This window comes from Lactuca serriola, chromosome 4 (assembly GCF_051521515.1).
Source record: "Lactuca serriola cultivar US96UC23 chromosome 4, Lser_US96UC23_V15, whole genome shotgun sequence".
In the NCBI taxonomy this organism is placed as follows: Eukaryota; Viridiplantae; Streptophyta; class Magnoliopsida; order Asterales; family Asteraceae; genus Lactuca; species Lactuca serriola.
In genome coordinates this window covers 357,178,435-357,192,656 of record NC_136411.1, presented here as the reverse complement: position 1 = coordinate 357,192,656, position 14,222 = coordinate 357,178,435, and the positions used below count along the sequence as shown (strand labels likewise).

General features: G+C 34.7%; 2 protein-coding genes across 2 annotated transcripts; one reads left to right on the top strand and one right to left on the bottom strand.

The window, feature by feature from the left end:
• Window positions 1-1,516: 1,516 nt before the first annotated feature.
• Window positions 1,517-1,972, bottom strand: LOC145099700 (ethylene-responsive transcription factor ERF109-like). The gene has a single exon (XM_079037226.1). It carries the CDS (start codon window positions 1,970-1,972, stop codon window positions 1,517-1,519), a length of 456 nt encoding a protein of 151 aa, XP_078893352.1.
• A 9,808-nt stretch (window positions 1,973-11,780) lies between these two features.
• On the top strand, window positions 11,781-12,672 carry LOC145099699 (uncharacterized). The gene is made up of 3 exons (XM_079037225.1): window positions 11,781-11,844; window positions 11,949-12,241; window positions 12,325-12,672. Exons 1-3 carry the CDS (start codon window positions 11,781-11,783, stop codon window positions 12,670-12,672), a joined length of 705 nt encoding a protein of 234 aa, XP_078893351.1.
• The last annotated feature ends 1,550 nt before the right edge of the window (window positions 12,673-14,222 follow it).

The following is a 14,222-nucleotide window of genomic DNA, read 5'->3' as shown; positions in this document are numbered from 1 at the left end:
GAAATGCTCAATTGTTCATTCTTTTAGCTAATGTCTAGTAAACATATTCTTATAAGTCATTTTCTTAGGAAACTACGTTTGAGGCACACTTATAAACTCATGAAACATTTTGTACATGTTACCTTATTATAATCCCTCTCTTCTTGATTATGGTTAATGATTAAAAAGTCCATTGAAATTATGTCGTTGTTTGCCGATAGGAAAATGACTTATAATGATAAGTTTACTAAAATTTAGAAAATCAGTAAAATCAACATCAGGTGATGGGAAACCTAATTTTATATAATGATATGTATTTTTTGAAATGATATTTTTTTCAATAAATTATATAACATTAATGGTAAAATGTGTACAAAAAAAAAGTTTAATGGTATAATGTGTACAAAAAATAGTTTAATGGTATAATGTGTACATAATAAACAGTAAAATCCATGTCAGCAGCCACATGGCATGCCACGTAGCATACTACGTGGCTAATGACCTATTATTATCGGTAATATAATGGTATTTTTTGAACAAATGTGAAGTTTAATGGTCATATATGTACAAAAGCTATACTTGATTGGTGATATGTGTACAAAAAAAAGTTCAATGGTATTTTTTGTACAAGTCTAATACTTTGTTACCCTTACAAGTCATTAACCCTATAAACTCTAAGGCCATAATATTCACACCGTGTAGTTTCTCCAATCTCTTCCTTTGTTTTGTTCACCTTTGTTCAAAGAGACATTAACACCGACCAAGAAAACAAAGTCACACGCTTCACAGTTTCCTTTCAACTTGCCAAACGAACGAACTGAATCCAAAGTCACCTGCTTTGATGAATCCTTCCTGCCTGCTAGCTTTTCATGCACCTATGTCGGTCTCCCCTTATCACAAGCAAGTCAATGTTTCTTCTTCGCTAATGATTGTTGTTCGGTTAATGTAACTACTGCCTTTTGATTTTTCTGCCTTCTGATTTCAACCGATCAACACCCGCAAAAATCAACCTGTTGATTGAGTCCTTCTTTCAATTGATGCCAATCATACATTCTTTCTGAATTTTCCCTCCAAAACCAGTTGCCGACCCGCAGCTTCTACAGCTCTCGCAACCCTACAGCCGAAGCTCTTCCCTCCTTTGAAAGTCGACTATCAAACGAGCCCTTTTCAACCTTTGTTCTAATATCAAGTGTTTGTTTTAAACTTAAAGAATCGCATCTTATGAACAAGAAAGAAAAGGAAAAATAGAAGGAATAACACACCAAGAGAAACTATGTTGTTTAATACTTCAAAACTCTTATTAGTGAACACGATTACATCTAATCTATTTATAAGGATAAAAAAAAACTTGTCTTCTCTTTGGATGAAATCTTCATCCAAAAATATGGAAAAAAAAAAAAGTAATTAAAGAATAATTGTTGTATGAGAAAGTATAAAATAACTTGTCTTCTCTTCTTCTTCAAAATCTACAATAACATAGCCAATGTATATTACCCACCATTTGTGTCCCATTTACAATTTGGATTTTAGGTGTCATTTATACGTCGGGGTTTTCTGGGTACTCCTCCACCGGAAAATTTGTCTTCGCCCTGTTTCCTCTATACTGAATGTTGGCGACGTCGTAAGCTCTGGCAGCCTCTTCTGCAGTATCGAAAGTCCCCAGCCACTTCCGCTCTTTCGTCCCCGGAACCATTATCTCCGCCGCCCATTTCCTCGACGGCCGGAGACGAACTCCTCTGTAAACCTTCTTCTTCGTTCTCTTTCCCGTCTCTTCTCCACCACCGCCGGTGAACATTTGACACCCCAAACAGTGTTCCGGGATTCGCATTCTACATTCGCCGCAAATTTCATGCTCCACCGGCGACGGATGATTCTGAGAGCTTCCGGTTTCACTACTGCTTGGAATGACGACGTTTCCGCCGCAGATAACATACCGGAGTGCTGAAACAATGGCGGAATTCTCGTAGTCGAAATTGATGGTGGGATTGTTCATTTTCTCTGAAGAACGGATAAAGTAGTTTCCTTGGCGCCATTATATAATTGCAATTGCGGCGGATGAAGGTCGAAGCTCACGTGTAATTTCAGTCAATGAGTCAAACGTCCGAGGATGACAGCGAATTTTAAAACTCTGTCGTTTGCTAACTGCTATATTATAAATTATAACCCCTTCTTCTTTGAAAACTTTCACTACCAGTCCCTACAGTGTTAATGTTTAGATATATCAAGAAAGTGGTTGAACTTTTCTTTAACATGAAGTATGTTGATCAACGTTTCCTTTAAATTTGAATGTATCTCAAATTTATAAAAATATCGATGTCATAAAACTTTGTATGTATCTCATATTTATAAAAAGATTAATGTCATAGATGAGTAGAAACACTATTAGAAAACCGGTGCAATAGCTACAGCACAATCCGTAGCTATAAGTAAATAGCTACGGAATTGCTACGGAAAAATGTCTGTAGCATAATAGCCCGTGGGAAAATTATAGTTACGGATAAGCTACGGAATCGCTACAAAATAATTACGGAGTTTTCCGTAGTTAACATAGCTACGGAAATAAGTAACTATGGATTTCCTACAGAATAGTTACGGAAATGGATACCTACAGAATAGCTACGGAACAAAATAGCTAATAGCTACGGAATTGTTACGGAAATATATAGCTACGGAATTGTTACGGAAATATATAGCTACGAAATTGCTACGGCTAACATTACCTACGGATTTTTTGTAGGTAATCCGTAGGTAATTACTTTTAATTTAAATTAAAAAAAACAGCAAAAATTTATAAAAAATCCAGTTTTTTTTGTTCATATTGGAAAAACTCATTACATTAAACTAATAATAATATTGAAATTCAACCAAAAAACAAATAACATTACAATAAAACTAATAAACCTAAAAGTGTCATATACAAATACATATTACAAATGAGCATTGTTTAATAATACATTAAATGCGTCTAATAATACACATTAAAAGTGTCAACTACAAATGTTTATTTAGATGCTTACATACATAAATTTGAGAATTATATGGTGGATTGTTTGGCAAATTACCGAGTAAGTTGAATTGATAAAGGCCGACAAGTGTTCTTCAATTTGAGTTTTGAATCATATCGTTCCTGTTTCAACACAAAATAATCAATGATCACAAAAAATACAAATATAGCAATGTACTTTCATTTATTTTTTTAATATAGCCATAATTAGGAACATTTTCGAAAGTACAACGTTATAAGTTAGACAAAATGAAAGTAAGATGTTATAATAAACATGTATATCTTGCATTTAACTAGCTCAAAAATAAAAACACATTTCCTTCTAATAATCGAGTCCTTCATCATGTTGTTGAATCACTACAATAATTGACTCATTCATCATTTTGTCATCACTAGAAGTTGGCTACCAATACAATGATCAATAATCCATAATAAAAATAGAAATTAAAGCAAATATATGCATGCACCAAGATTTAATCATTTAAAAACCACTCACCACTCTAATATGCCAATCATGGCTACCAAAATCTTTGAAAGATGCTACGTCTAGTTCCCAAAAATAACATATTTGTGTCCATTATTTATTAGTAGTAAAATAAAAGGAAAGTATGTTTAAAGAAATATGAACTTACAATGCACTACATGGTTCATTAACTGTGCAAATCATAACCTCAAAATTCATCCCCAACTCCAAATCAGTCACCATTAGGTCCAATTTTCAATTATCAAAAATTGAAAATCCAAAACTGAAGTGAAACCTATAAAATAATGGCAAAATCAATGCAATATGATAAAAATTGGAACAAAAACTAAAGGATAAATCCCGATAAGGTCTTACAAGCTATAAAAAGGAAAGCAATTCTTAGAGAAACTATGAATGGTCTTGGAAAGTTTGTAATCATGGAAGAATTGTGATATTGGTCCAGCTAAAAGTGCGACTTTGGTCCAGCAAAATGTGCACCGGGTATAGATACGAGGGATTACCTTAGTTGGAGAAGAAATCGAGCAAAAGAGGTAACATAAAAGGGATGAACGCGCAGTAAACCAAAAAGAAATGAACCCTAAATAAAAATAAAAATAAAAGCTAAATCGAAATGAATTATAACCCAAAACGAAACCCTAAGTGGAATTAAACCAAAAAGAAACTTACTTGAAACAGTGACGATTGCTAGCAGATACGGCGACGACACTAATGGCGATAGCAGGAAAGAAGGAACTCCGGCGGCGGCGCAAACTGTGTAAGAGAAGAGGGAAATCGAAAGAGAGTGTGTGAATGGAAGGAGTGAGTTCCACTGTGAAAGAGAAAAGGGAAAACGAGAAGAGGGAAACCGAATGAAGGAAATGCGATAGAGGGAAGCGGCCGCTAAAATGGAGGCGGACAACGGGTGAACGATCCGGAGAAGGGACAAGCAACGAGGGGAGGGGTGGTTTTGGGTAGCGTTCACAGAAGACGAAGGGGGGAAGACAGAAGCGAGGAGTGTAGGAGTCGATCGCTAAAATGGAGGTGGAGGCGTACAAAAAAAATATAAAACCCTAAACTGAACAAGGAAAAAAAAACGAGGGTGGCGGGACTCGAACTCGGGTATTTTCCATACATAACCACCAAATCTACCAATCGGGTGGGAATGCCACATCCATAATAACATTGTCCACTATTACTTTTAACCACTTCCACAACTGTTTATTGTTGTTGTTATTATTATTATTATTATTATTATTATTATTATTCATTTTTTTTATTTTTAAATACACACATACACATACATATACATTCACACATACATACACATATAGACATACATAAAACATACATACATACATACATACATACATAGATACCTACATACATACATATGCATTACAGTGTTAAACCATGAAATGAGTAATAGATCCTAAAGGTGTACACGACTTTGTGAACGATATTAATAGTTATAAGTTGGTGAAAGTTTAGATAATCATGTATGCATGTATGTGTCTATATGTATAATGGTTACACTTTCAATAACAAACTATTTTGTTCTTTTATATACATGTAGATACACATACACAAGTACATACATATACACATACACATAACCATACACAACAAACTGATGCATAAATGATGACGATGAGGATGATGATGATGATGATGATGATGACTATTGATAGTGTGATGATTATGGTGATGGTGGTGGTGGTGGTGGTCATGGTAACGATGATGGTGATGGTGGTGATGGTGATGGTGATGGTGATGGTGACGGTGATGGTGGTGATGGTGACGGTGATGGTGATGGTGGTGATGGTGATGGTGATGATGGTGATGGTGGTGATGGTGATGGTGATGGGGATGGTGATAGTGGTGTGATGGTGGTGGTGGTGATGGTGATGGTGGTGATGATGATGGTGATGGTGATGGTGGTGATGGTGATGGTGATGGTGATGGTGATGGTGATGATGGTGATGGTGATGGTGATGGAGATGGTGATGATGGTGGTGGTGATGGTGATGGTGATTGTGATGGTGGTGTGATGATGGTGTGATGATGGTGGTGGTGATGGTGATGGTGGTGATGATGATGGTGGTGTGATGGTGATGATGATGATGATGGTGGTGGTGGTGATGATGATGATGATGGTGATGGTGATGATGATGATGGTGGTGGTGGTGATGATGATGGTGATGATGGTGATGATGATGATGGTGATGGTGATGGTGATAGTGGTGATGGTGATGGTGATGGTGATGGTGGTGGTGGTGGTGGTGATGGTGGTGGTGGTGATGGTGATGGTGATTGTGATGGTGGTGTGATGATGGTGGTGATGATAGTGGTGATGGTGATGGTGGTGATGATGATGGTGGTGTGATGGTAATGATGATGATGATGGTGGTGGTGGTGGTGGTGATGATGATGATGGCGATGGTGATGGTGATGATGGTGGTGATGATGATTATGATAATGATGATGATGATGGTGGTGGTGGTGATGATGATGATGATGATGATGATAATGATGATGATGATGATGATGGTGGTGGTGGAGTTGGTGGTGGTGGTGGTGGTGAAGATGATGATGATGATGATGATAGTGGTGTGGTGGTGATGATGATGATGATGATGGGTGTGGTGATGATGATGATGGTGGTGGTGATGATGATGATGATGATGATGGTGATGGTGATGGTGATGGTGATAATGTTGGTGATGATGGTGATGGTGGTGATGGTGATGATGGTGATGATGATGATGATGTTGATGATGGTGATGATGATGATGATGTAGGTATAGGTTTTTGTGAGATGTAAGTGAACGTATTCATAAGCATTATAGTGTTAAACCAGCAAAGAGTAATAGATCTCATATGTGCACACGGCTTTATGGATGATATTAATAGCTATAAGTTGGTGAAAATATAGATAATCATGTATAATAGAGGTGTGAAAAAAACGGAGCAAAAAAAACGACGTTAGGTGCCCGAAAAATCGAAAATAAGAAAAATCCATAGCTAATTAGCTACGTATCATCAGCTACAGAATTCTAACGAAAAGCATATTTCGTAGCTAATTACCTACGGATTAGCTACGGAATATGCTTTCCGTTAGAATTCCGTAGCTAATTAGCTACAGATTTTTCTTATTTTCAAATTTTCGGGCACCAAACGTCGTTCTTTTCGCTCCGTTTTTTTCACACCTCTATTATACATGATTATCTATATTTTCACCAATTTATAGCTATTAATATCATTTATAAAATAGTGTGCACATACATGATCCATTGCTCGTTTAATGGTTTAACACTATAATGCTTATGAATACGTACACATACATCTCACAAACACGTATACATACACATATACACGTACACATATTCCACAACTCATTCATGTATATAAATATACATATACAAACATAATCCATCACAAGTTGGTGAAAAATATAGGCATTATAATGTTAAATTGTGAAAATAGTACTTGATCCTGAAGGGGCACACGACTTTATGAACGATATTAATAGCTACAAGTTGGTGGAAATAATGATAATCATGTATAGTCGAGGTGTGAAAAAAATGAAGAGAAAAAAACGACGTTTGGTGCCCGAAAAATTGAAAATAAGAAAAATCCGTAGCTAATCCGTAACTACTTAGCTATGGAATTCTAACAGAAAGCATACTCCGTAGCTAATCCGTATGTAATTAATATCCGTAGGTATTCCGTAGCCATTCCGTAGCTAATTAGCTACGGAATAACTACGGATTTGCATTTGTAGCTATTCCGTAGCTAATTAGCTATGGAATAGCTACGCACCCGCATCAGTAGTTATTCCAAAGCTATTCTGTTACTAAATTATGACATCTCATTCTATAGCTGATTCGTAGCGATTCCGTAGCTAATTAGCTACGGAAATTTTCCGTAGCTATTTTCGGTAGGAAAAAGCCATATTTTCTAGTAGTTAAAGTTATCTTATTACTTTTTAAAAAACATGATTATTTTAATGGTTTTTTTATTAAATGAACAAATAATTTGTATGTATTTCAAATTTCATAAAAGTTTGTATGTATCTCAAATTTATAAAAAACATAAATGTCATAAAAGTTTGTATGTATCTCAAATTTATAAAATGAATAATGTCGCGAATGAGTAGCAAATTATTTTATTACTTTCTAATAACATAATTATTTTAAGAAAAATTTGTCAGAATATAAACAACTGAAATTTATTATACATAAAATACTGTTATTTTAATATTTTTGTATTAAAAGAACAAATAATTTGTATGTATTTTAAAGTTCATAAAAAATTTTATGTATCTCAAATTTATAAAAAGATTATTGTTATGAAAGCTTGTATGTGTCTCAAATTTATAAAAAGATTAATATCATAAATGAATACTGATTTTTTTTTTCAAAAAACATGATTATTTTAAGACAAAATTATCAGCATTTAAGCGACTGAAATTTTGTAATCGTTAAATACTATTATTTTAATGATGTTTACTAAAAACAAATACTTTGTTTTTTTTTTATAACTTTCTGATAAATTCAAAATATTTTATAGAAAATAATTTGTTTCTAGAAGCATTAACCTTTATAAAATTAGATACTCAAATGGATTAGAAAAAATGTGTCCAAATTCGACAACGCGGATTGCATTATGTTGAGTCCAAATACTAGAGTACCATCAAACCATAAAAGTAGATAAACATGTTTACTTGGTGTCCCATTTCAACTTGTTCCTGATGACATATACTTAGGACGGAATCTCACTCTCATCAGTTTCACTGTTTCAGACACTTTTTCTTTTTCTTTTTTCCTTTTTTTTAAACGAAGAGTTATATTAAAAACCTAGATACTAGGCAACAAGGATCACCTTATTGATAAACACTATTAGGCTGAATAGTACTCTCATTTACTCTCATTGATCAAATAAATCCATACTATTTTGATGCCTATATAGAGAAGCGAGGGAGAATAGAGAGATCAAAACATGCACATGATCTATCTATCTTTGCCTCCAACATTTTAACTCGTAAACCCTACACCGGTCAACCTTATACATCATTGAGTTCTTTCTTTTCTTTTCGGTTTTGGTTAATAAAACTTTTACAAGGATAACTTATCAATCTTATTATTTCTCTCAATACGATGTGTATAGTGGCTCATATTGCTAAATTTATTTACTAGATATTATTTTGGGGTAAAATTTGTTTGTTTTTTGTTCGGTAGTTATTCTTGATGTGTCCTAACTTCAATGCTGTGGCAGGTCTAGAATTAAAAAAATGACATGGTTCCCTAACCGATTCAGTCGGACCGAACTGCTACAAAATGGCTTGAAAATCGAACCACATTGATCGGTTTGATCGGTTGAACCGAAACCCGTTCACATTACCAGTTTTTTATCTCAAAAAAACGTTTTTTATCAAACAAGTTGGAACCGGCTAGTTAAAAAAACGATTCAACCGGACTGATTAGACCATTCAAAAAAATGATTTTTATAAATATATCTATTAAATATTTAAAAATAAATGCAGAAGCTAATATATAATAAAAAGTGTTACAACTAATTAGCTAAATCATAAACTCATAGTTGTCAAGTACAAATGTACTTTCATTTTGTTATGCATAATACATCACCTCTCATTTATTTCGTTAGTCGGTTGATATGGAAATAACTATAAGTGGTAATCAAAAAATTCAAACGTATCTCTACTTTAACTAATATATGTTGTTTTTTCAACAAAAAGTTAGGTCTTTTAATATTTTTAAGAATAAATTATGCAAATGGTCCCTATGGTTTAGTATAAATTGCACGCTTGGTCCCTAACTTATTTTTCTAACTCGGACCGTCCTCAAGTTTTAATTGTGTAACGCGCTTAGTCCTTATTTTAACAATCCGTCAATTGTTTCCGTTAGACATCACACATGTCTTGCACGTTGGGGGTATAATAGTCATTTACCATTGCCAGCGTTCTACCGCCAAGAAATAAAAGATGTATCACTTATTAGCGTGATCAGACACAAACATTCATAGACAAAACTTTTGAAAACCCTTGATCGAAAGAACCCTACATTTGAAGACGACGATGGCGCCTTGGAGGATACATGCTACCATGGACGAGATCGACGTTGCTCATCGATATGGTAAGTGTCCACTCCCTCGATCAGTTAGTAACTTAAACAAAAAAATATGTGACTGATGTATCTTCCCTTCAATCTACAGCTGGACATCCGACGATATTCACTGTTCGATTACACCATGGTGGACAGTTTACACAATTCCCTAGAAGAAAGTACATCAAAGGCAAGCAAAATTACTTTGATTTACTAGACATTTACACATTTTCCATTCACGACATTGACGAGATGATGGAGGAACTTGAGCATGTTAATTCAGACAAGACACTGCTCTACTATCATTTCCTGAGACCGTTTGGCGATTTGGATTTTGGGTTATTTGCTTTGGGTTCTGATCAGGATGTTCACCATCTGGGTACGTATGTTGGTAACCATAAGCTAATAGACGTATATATTGAGCATGGGAAAACAAACTTACATACTTATTCTATGTCCCCTAACCCTAGTAAGGTTAAAATTGTTGAAATTAAAGAGCCACCAGCTTGCTCCAAAAGGTTGTTCTTGGAGTTGCATGACTCTCCAATTGAGCATGAGAGTGTTCCATACCTAACCCTACTTAACTATGAGAGTGTTCCAGACCAAACACAAGTTGAGAATGATAGTCACTTAGACAAAGAAGCATTTGTTGTCGACCATGTTGATTTTGAAATGAATTTAGAGAATGAGGATGACGATGATGGTAGTGGACACAAAAATGGCAATGGAAGTGATGAGTTTGATGATGATAGTGAGAGTCAAGATAATGATTTTTTTTATTGATAAGGATAATCTCATACATGATGTTGATGTGGATATGAAAGATTTCCATATTAACATTGGACAAGGATGTAGAATTGGTTGGAGGTTCTTCTGAAAGTAATGTACTTAAAGATACACAACAAGGTGACTTGGAAGTGATTAACATAGAGGTTTTGTTGTGGGTCTTTATCTGATGAGGAAAATGATGGTAAGCGAAGGAAAACTATTAGAGCCATATAGAGGGCTTATGAAAATAATGCAAATTTGGGTAGCGAGCCTTTCTACATTTTTCAAACTTTCAGTTAATCTAAGGACTTTAAGACACAAGTGAAACTACATTCCATAAGGACAAGAAGGGAAATACAATTAGAGAAAAATGATAAGAACAGGGTTAGGTTTGTGTGTAAGGGCACTATAACAAATCTTGCTACTAATGAAGAAGAGAAATATCCATGGGTTATCTACTGTAGTAAGTGGAAGCGTGACATAGATTGGATGGTTAAGACATACATGAAAGAGCATCGATGTCTACAAAGCATGTGACTATAAGTTCCTTTTAGAGCATATAGTACAAGTTATTGAAACAAACCCAAAGATTCCTATTAGGGTTTTAAAAGAGCAACACCAACGTGAGTACCAGATGGACATTTCACATATGAAAACTTTTAGGGCAAAGTAGGAAGCTTTAAAGCATGTTCAAGGAGATTATGCCAGCCAATACAGGTTGTTGAGGGATTATGTTTTAGAGGTACATGCACATAACCCTGATACTACAGTTAAAATTGATGTTGAAAGTGAAAAGAATCCAACTGCTGAGACGAGAACATTCAGATGTATCTATGTTTGCATTGGAGCTTTGAAGTGAGGTTTTTTGTAGCGAGAAGAAGGGACTTTCTTGGACTTGATGGAGCCTTTATGAAAGGTCCATATCCAGGCCAAATCTTGTCTGTTGTGGTAAGATCTTCTTACTTCTTTTTGTATTATCTGTTCTTTATTGAAAGTAGTGTTAACTAACCAATGTTTTCTGGTAATTTATGTGTGTAATCAAAGGCATTGGATGGTAATAATGCGATATATCCTTTAGCCTACCATGTGGTTGAATCAGAAACATTAAATCCTTGGACTTGGTTTTTAAGTAATTTGGGTGATGACTTAGGTTTGGGAACCAATTCCAATTTTACATTTATGAGTGACAGGCAAAAGGTATTCAAACCTATCCAAACTAGGTTTTATAGTTTTATATTTTTGATTTAGTTTTACTAACATAGATACATGTTATTGTTGTTAGGGTTTGTTGCCTGCAATTGCAACACTGTTTCCATGTGCAGAGCATTAATATTGTCTTCGTCACATACACGAGAGCATGAAAAAGATCTGGAAGGGAAAGGAGTTCAAAGATCTTCTTTGGTAATGTGCCACGACCTCTAATGTACAACAGTTTCATCAAGCAATGGAAAAACTAAAGAAGCTTAATAATGATGCTTATGAGTGGCTGAAACAAATATCTCCTCAAAGTTGGGCTCGCTAACACTTTACTAGTATATTGATCTTCAATATCTACTTAATAATTTTAAAAGAAGGTATATTGAATACTGAGATAGAACTTGTTTATGTTTAGGGAGAGCACATTCTGATGCTCTTACTAATAATCTGTGCGAAGCATTTAACAGCAAGCTAGAAAAAGGTCGTGATGCACCAATCATTAACTGCATTGAGTTCATTAGAGAGTACATTATGAAGAAGATAGTCAAAGTTGACAAGGAAATTCAAAAAGTTGTAGGTCCTTTGACTCCTACAGCTACAACAATATTGGATAAGATAAAGAGTAAGGCAGAAAAGTATATTGCAACATTTTGTGGTGATGGAAAATATCAAGTTGCTGGACCTTGGCAAGATCAGTGTATTGTGGATGTAGGTGTATAAATTTGCACATGCAAAAGGTGGGAATTAACTGGAATACCGTAAACATGGTGTGGCTGCTATTTGGGGTATAGGGAGGAATAATAAGGATGTACGTATCCCAAAATCATTTGTGCACCCATGTTAGTGGTTATCAAGCTGGAAAAGAGATATATTCTTTTAAAGTTATTCCGATCAATGGAAGGGCCATGTGGGAGAAGTCAGTTATACCAACAACTTTGTTGCCTCCAAAACATCATGTTCCCATAGGAAGACCAAATAAGAAGAGAACAATATCAACTGTGGAAAAGGATGACTTTGTTAGAGGAAACACAACATCGAGAGCCCATAGATCAGTAACATGTAAGAAGTGTAACAATGTTGGTCACAATGCAAGAACCTGCAAAGGGAAAAGACCAATTGTTGGTGGGGGTGGTGGATAGTCAAAAGTCAAAGGAAAGGGGAAAGGGAAGGCAACAACTTGATGGTTTGTAATAGGGCTAGTATTTTTTTTATGTTGCTACTTGTAATATGTCTAATATTTTGGTACATTATTTATGAATAGTTTGTAATAGTGCTAGTATTTTGCTATTTGTTTTGGTCAATATGTTGGCACTTTTGAATGAACTAGTTTGTAACAACTAATCCTCATTGCCATGTAATAGTTTGGTACTAGTTAATGGAATGTTTTCTTCTTATGATGCACCATTGCTACTTGTTTTGGTCAATATGCTGCTTATACATCACTTTAAAACATAATCAATACAACACAATACCATTTTCATTGATCTTGAAGAACTTAACCATTTGCATTACAATACTTAGACAACTTAACCATTACAGAAGAGGATACCATTACATTCACTACTACAACCTAACCATTACAGAAGACTTTACCATTATAATAACAACTCATCTCCACCTTACAACTTGTAAACAAGTATCACCAAGAACAATACGCAACTAACAAATAAACATGTCTTCAAGAATAGATTTTCATTTCTCAGCTTCTTGTTTAACCTCACAAGCCAGGAGATTGTCAATTTGTCACCATGATCCTTTTCATCATCATCTACCCAAGCAATAAATCATTTACGTGGTTCCTGTCAATTTCAAAAGCCACGATTACAATACCTACAATCGCATACAACCATATCTCCATCTAGGGTTACGATTACAAAATTCTCAACTACAACATACCTTACTTGGACATTCGTAATAAGGTCTTCCTGGATTATTGTTTGTAGTTGAAGTCTGAATTACAACAGCACGCCCACAATCACATTTAACCATCCCTGATTTGAAGGAGAGAAGGTGTAACCGATTCAACGATGAAGAAATTGAAAAAAACTCAGAATTAGGGCCGATCTAATGAAAAAGCGACTATTTAAAGATCGTTGGCAATGGTAAATGACTATTATACCCTCAACGTGCAAGGCACATGAGGTGTCTAACGGAAACATTTGACGGATTGTTAAAATAGGGACTATGCGCGTTACAAAATTAAAACTTAAGGACAACCTGAGTTAGAAAAATAAGGTAGTGACCAAATGTGCAATTTATACTAAACCATAGGGACCATTCGCGTGATTTACTCTATTATTAAAGTAAGTCTTAATTTTTTGGTATATAATTTATAGTAAATGTTGAAAATTTAGGAGTTTCTGAGGACGCACCTTGTGATATAGCAGCACCGTCCTTGTGTCCTTGTTTCAACAGAAATAAAACATGTGTTAATAACAATGAACAAGCAACATTATATCCATATAATAATATACTCCGCTAAATATACTAAGTACGAATAATATTAAAAAGATTGAAAACACAAGAACAAATCTCAAATACCTATTAGTTTAGAGTTATGGTTAAAATTAATGTATCAATTTTGTAACTAATAATAACTTTATTTCATTTAGTTTAAATTAAAGATAACAATAGATGATTAGAGTAATATAACTAATTACCATAATTTTATCAACTCAAATAATCTCTC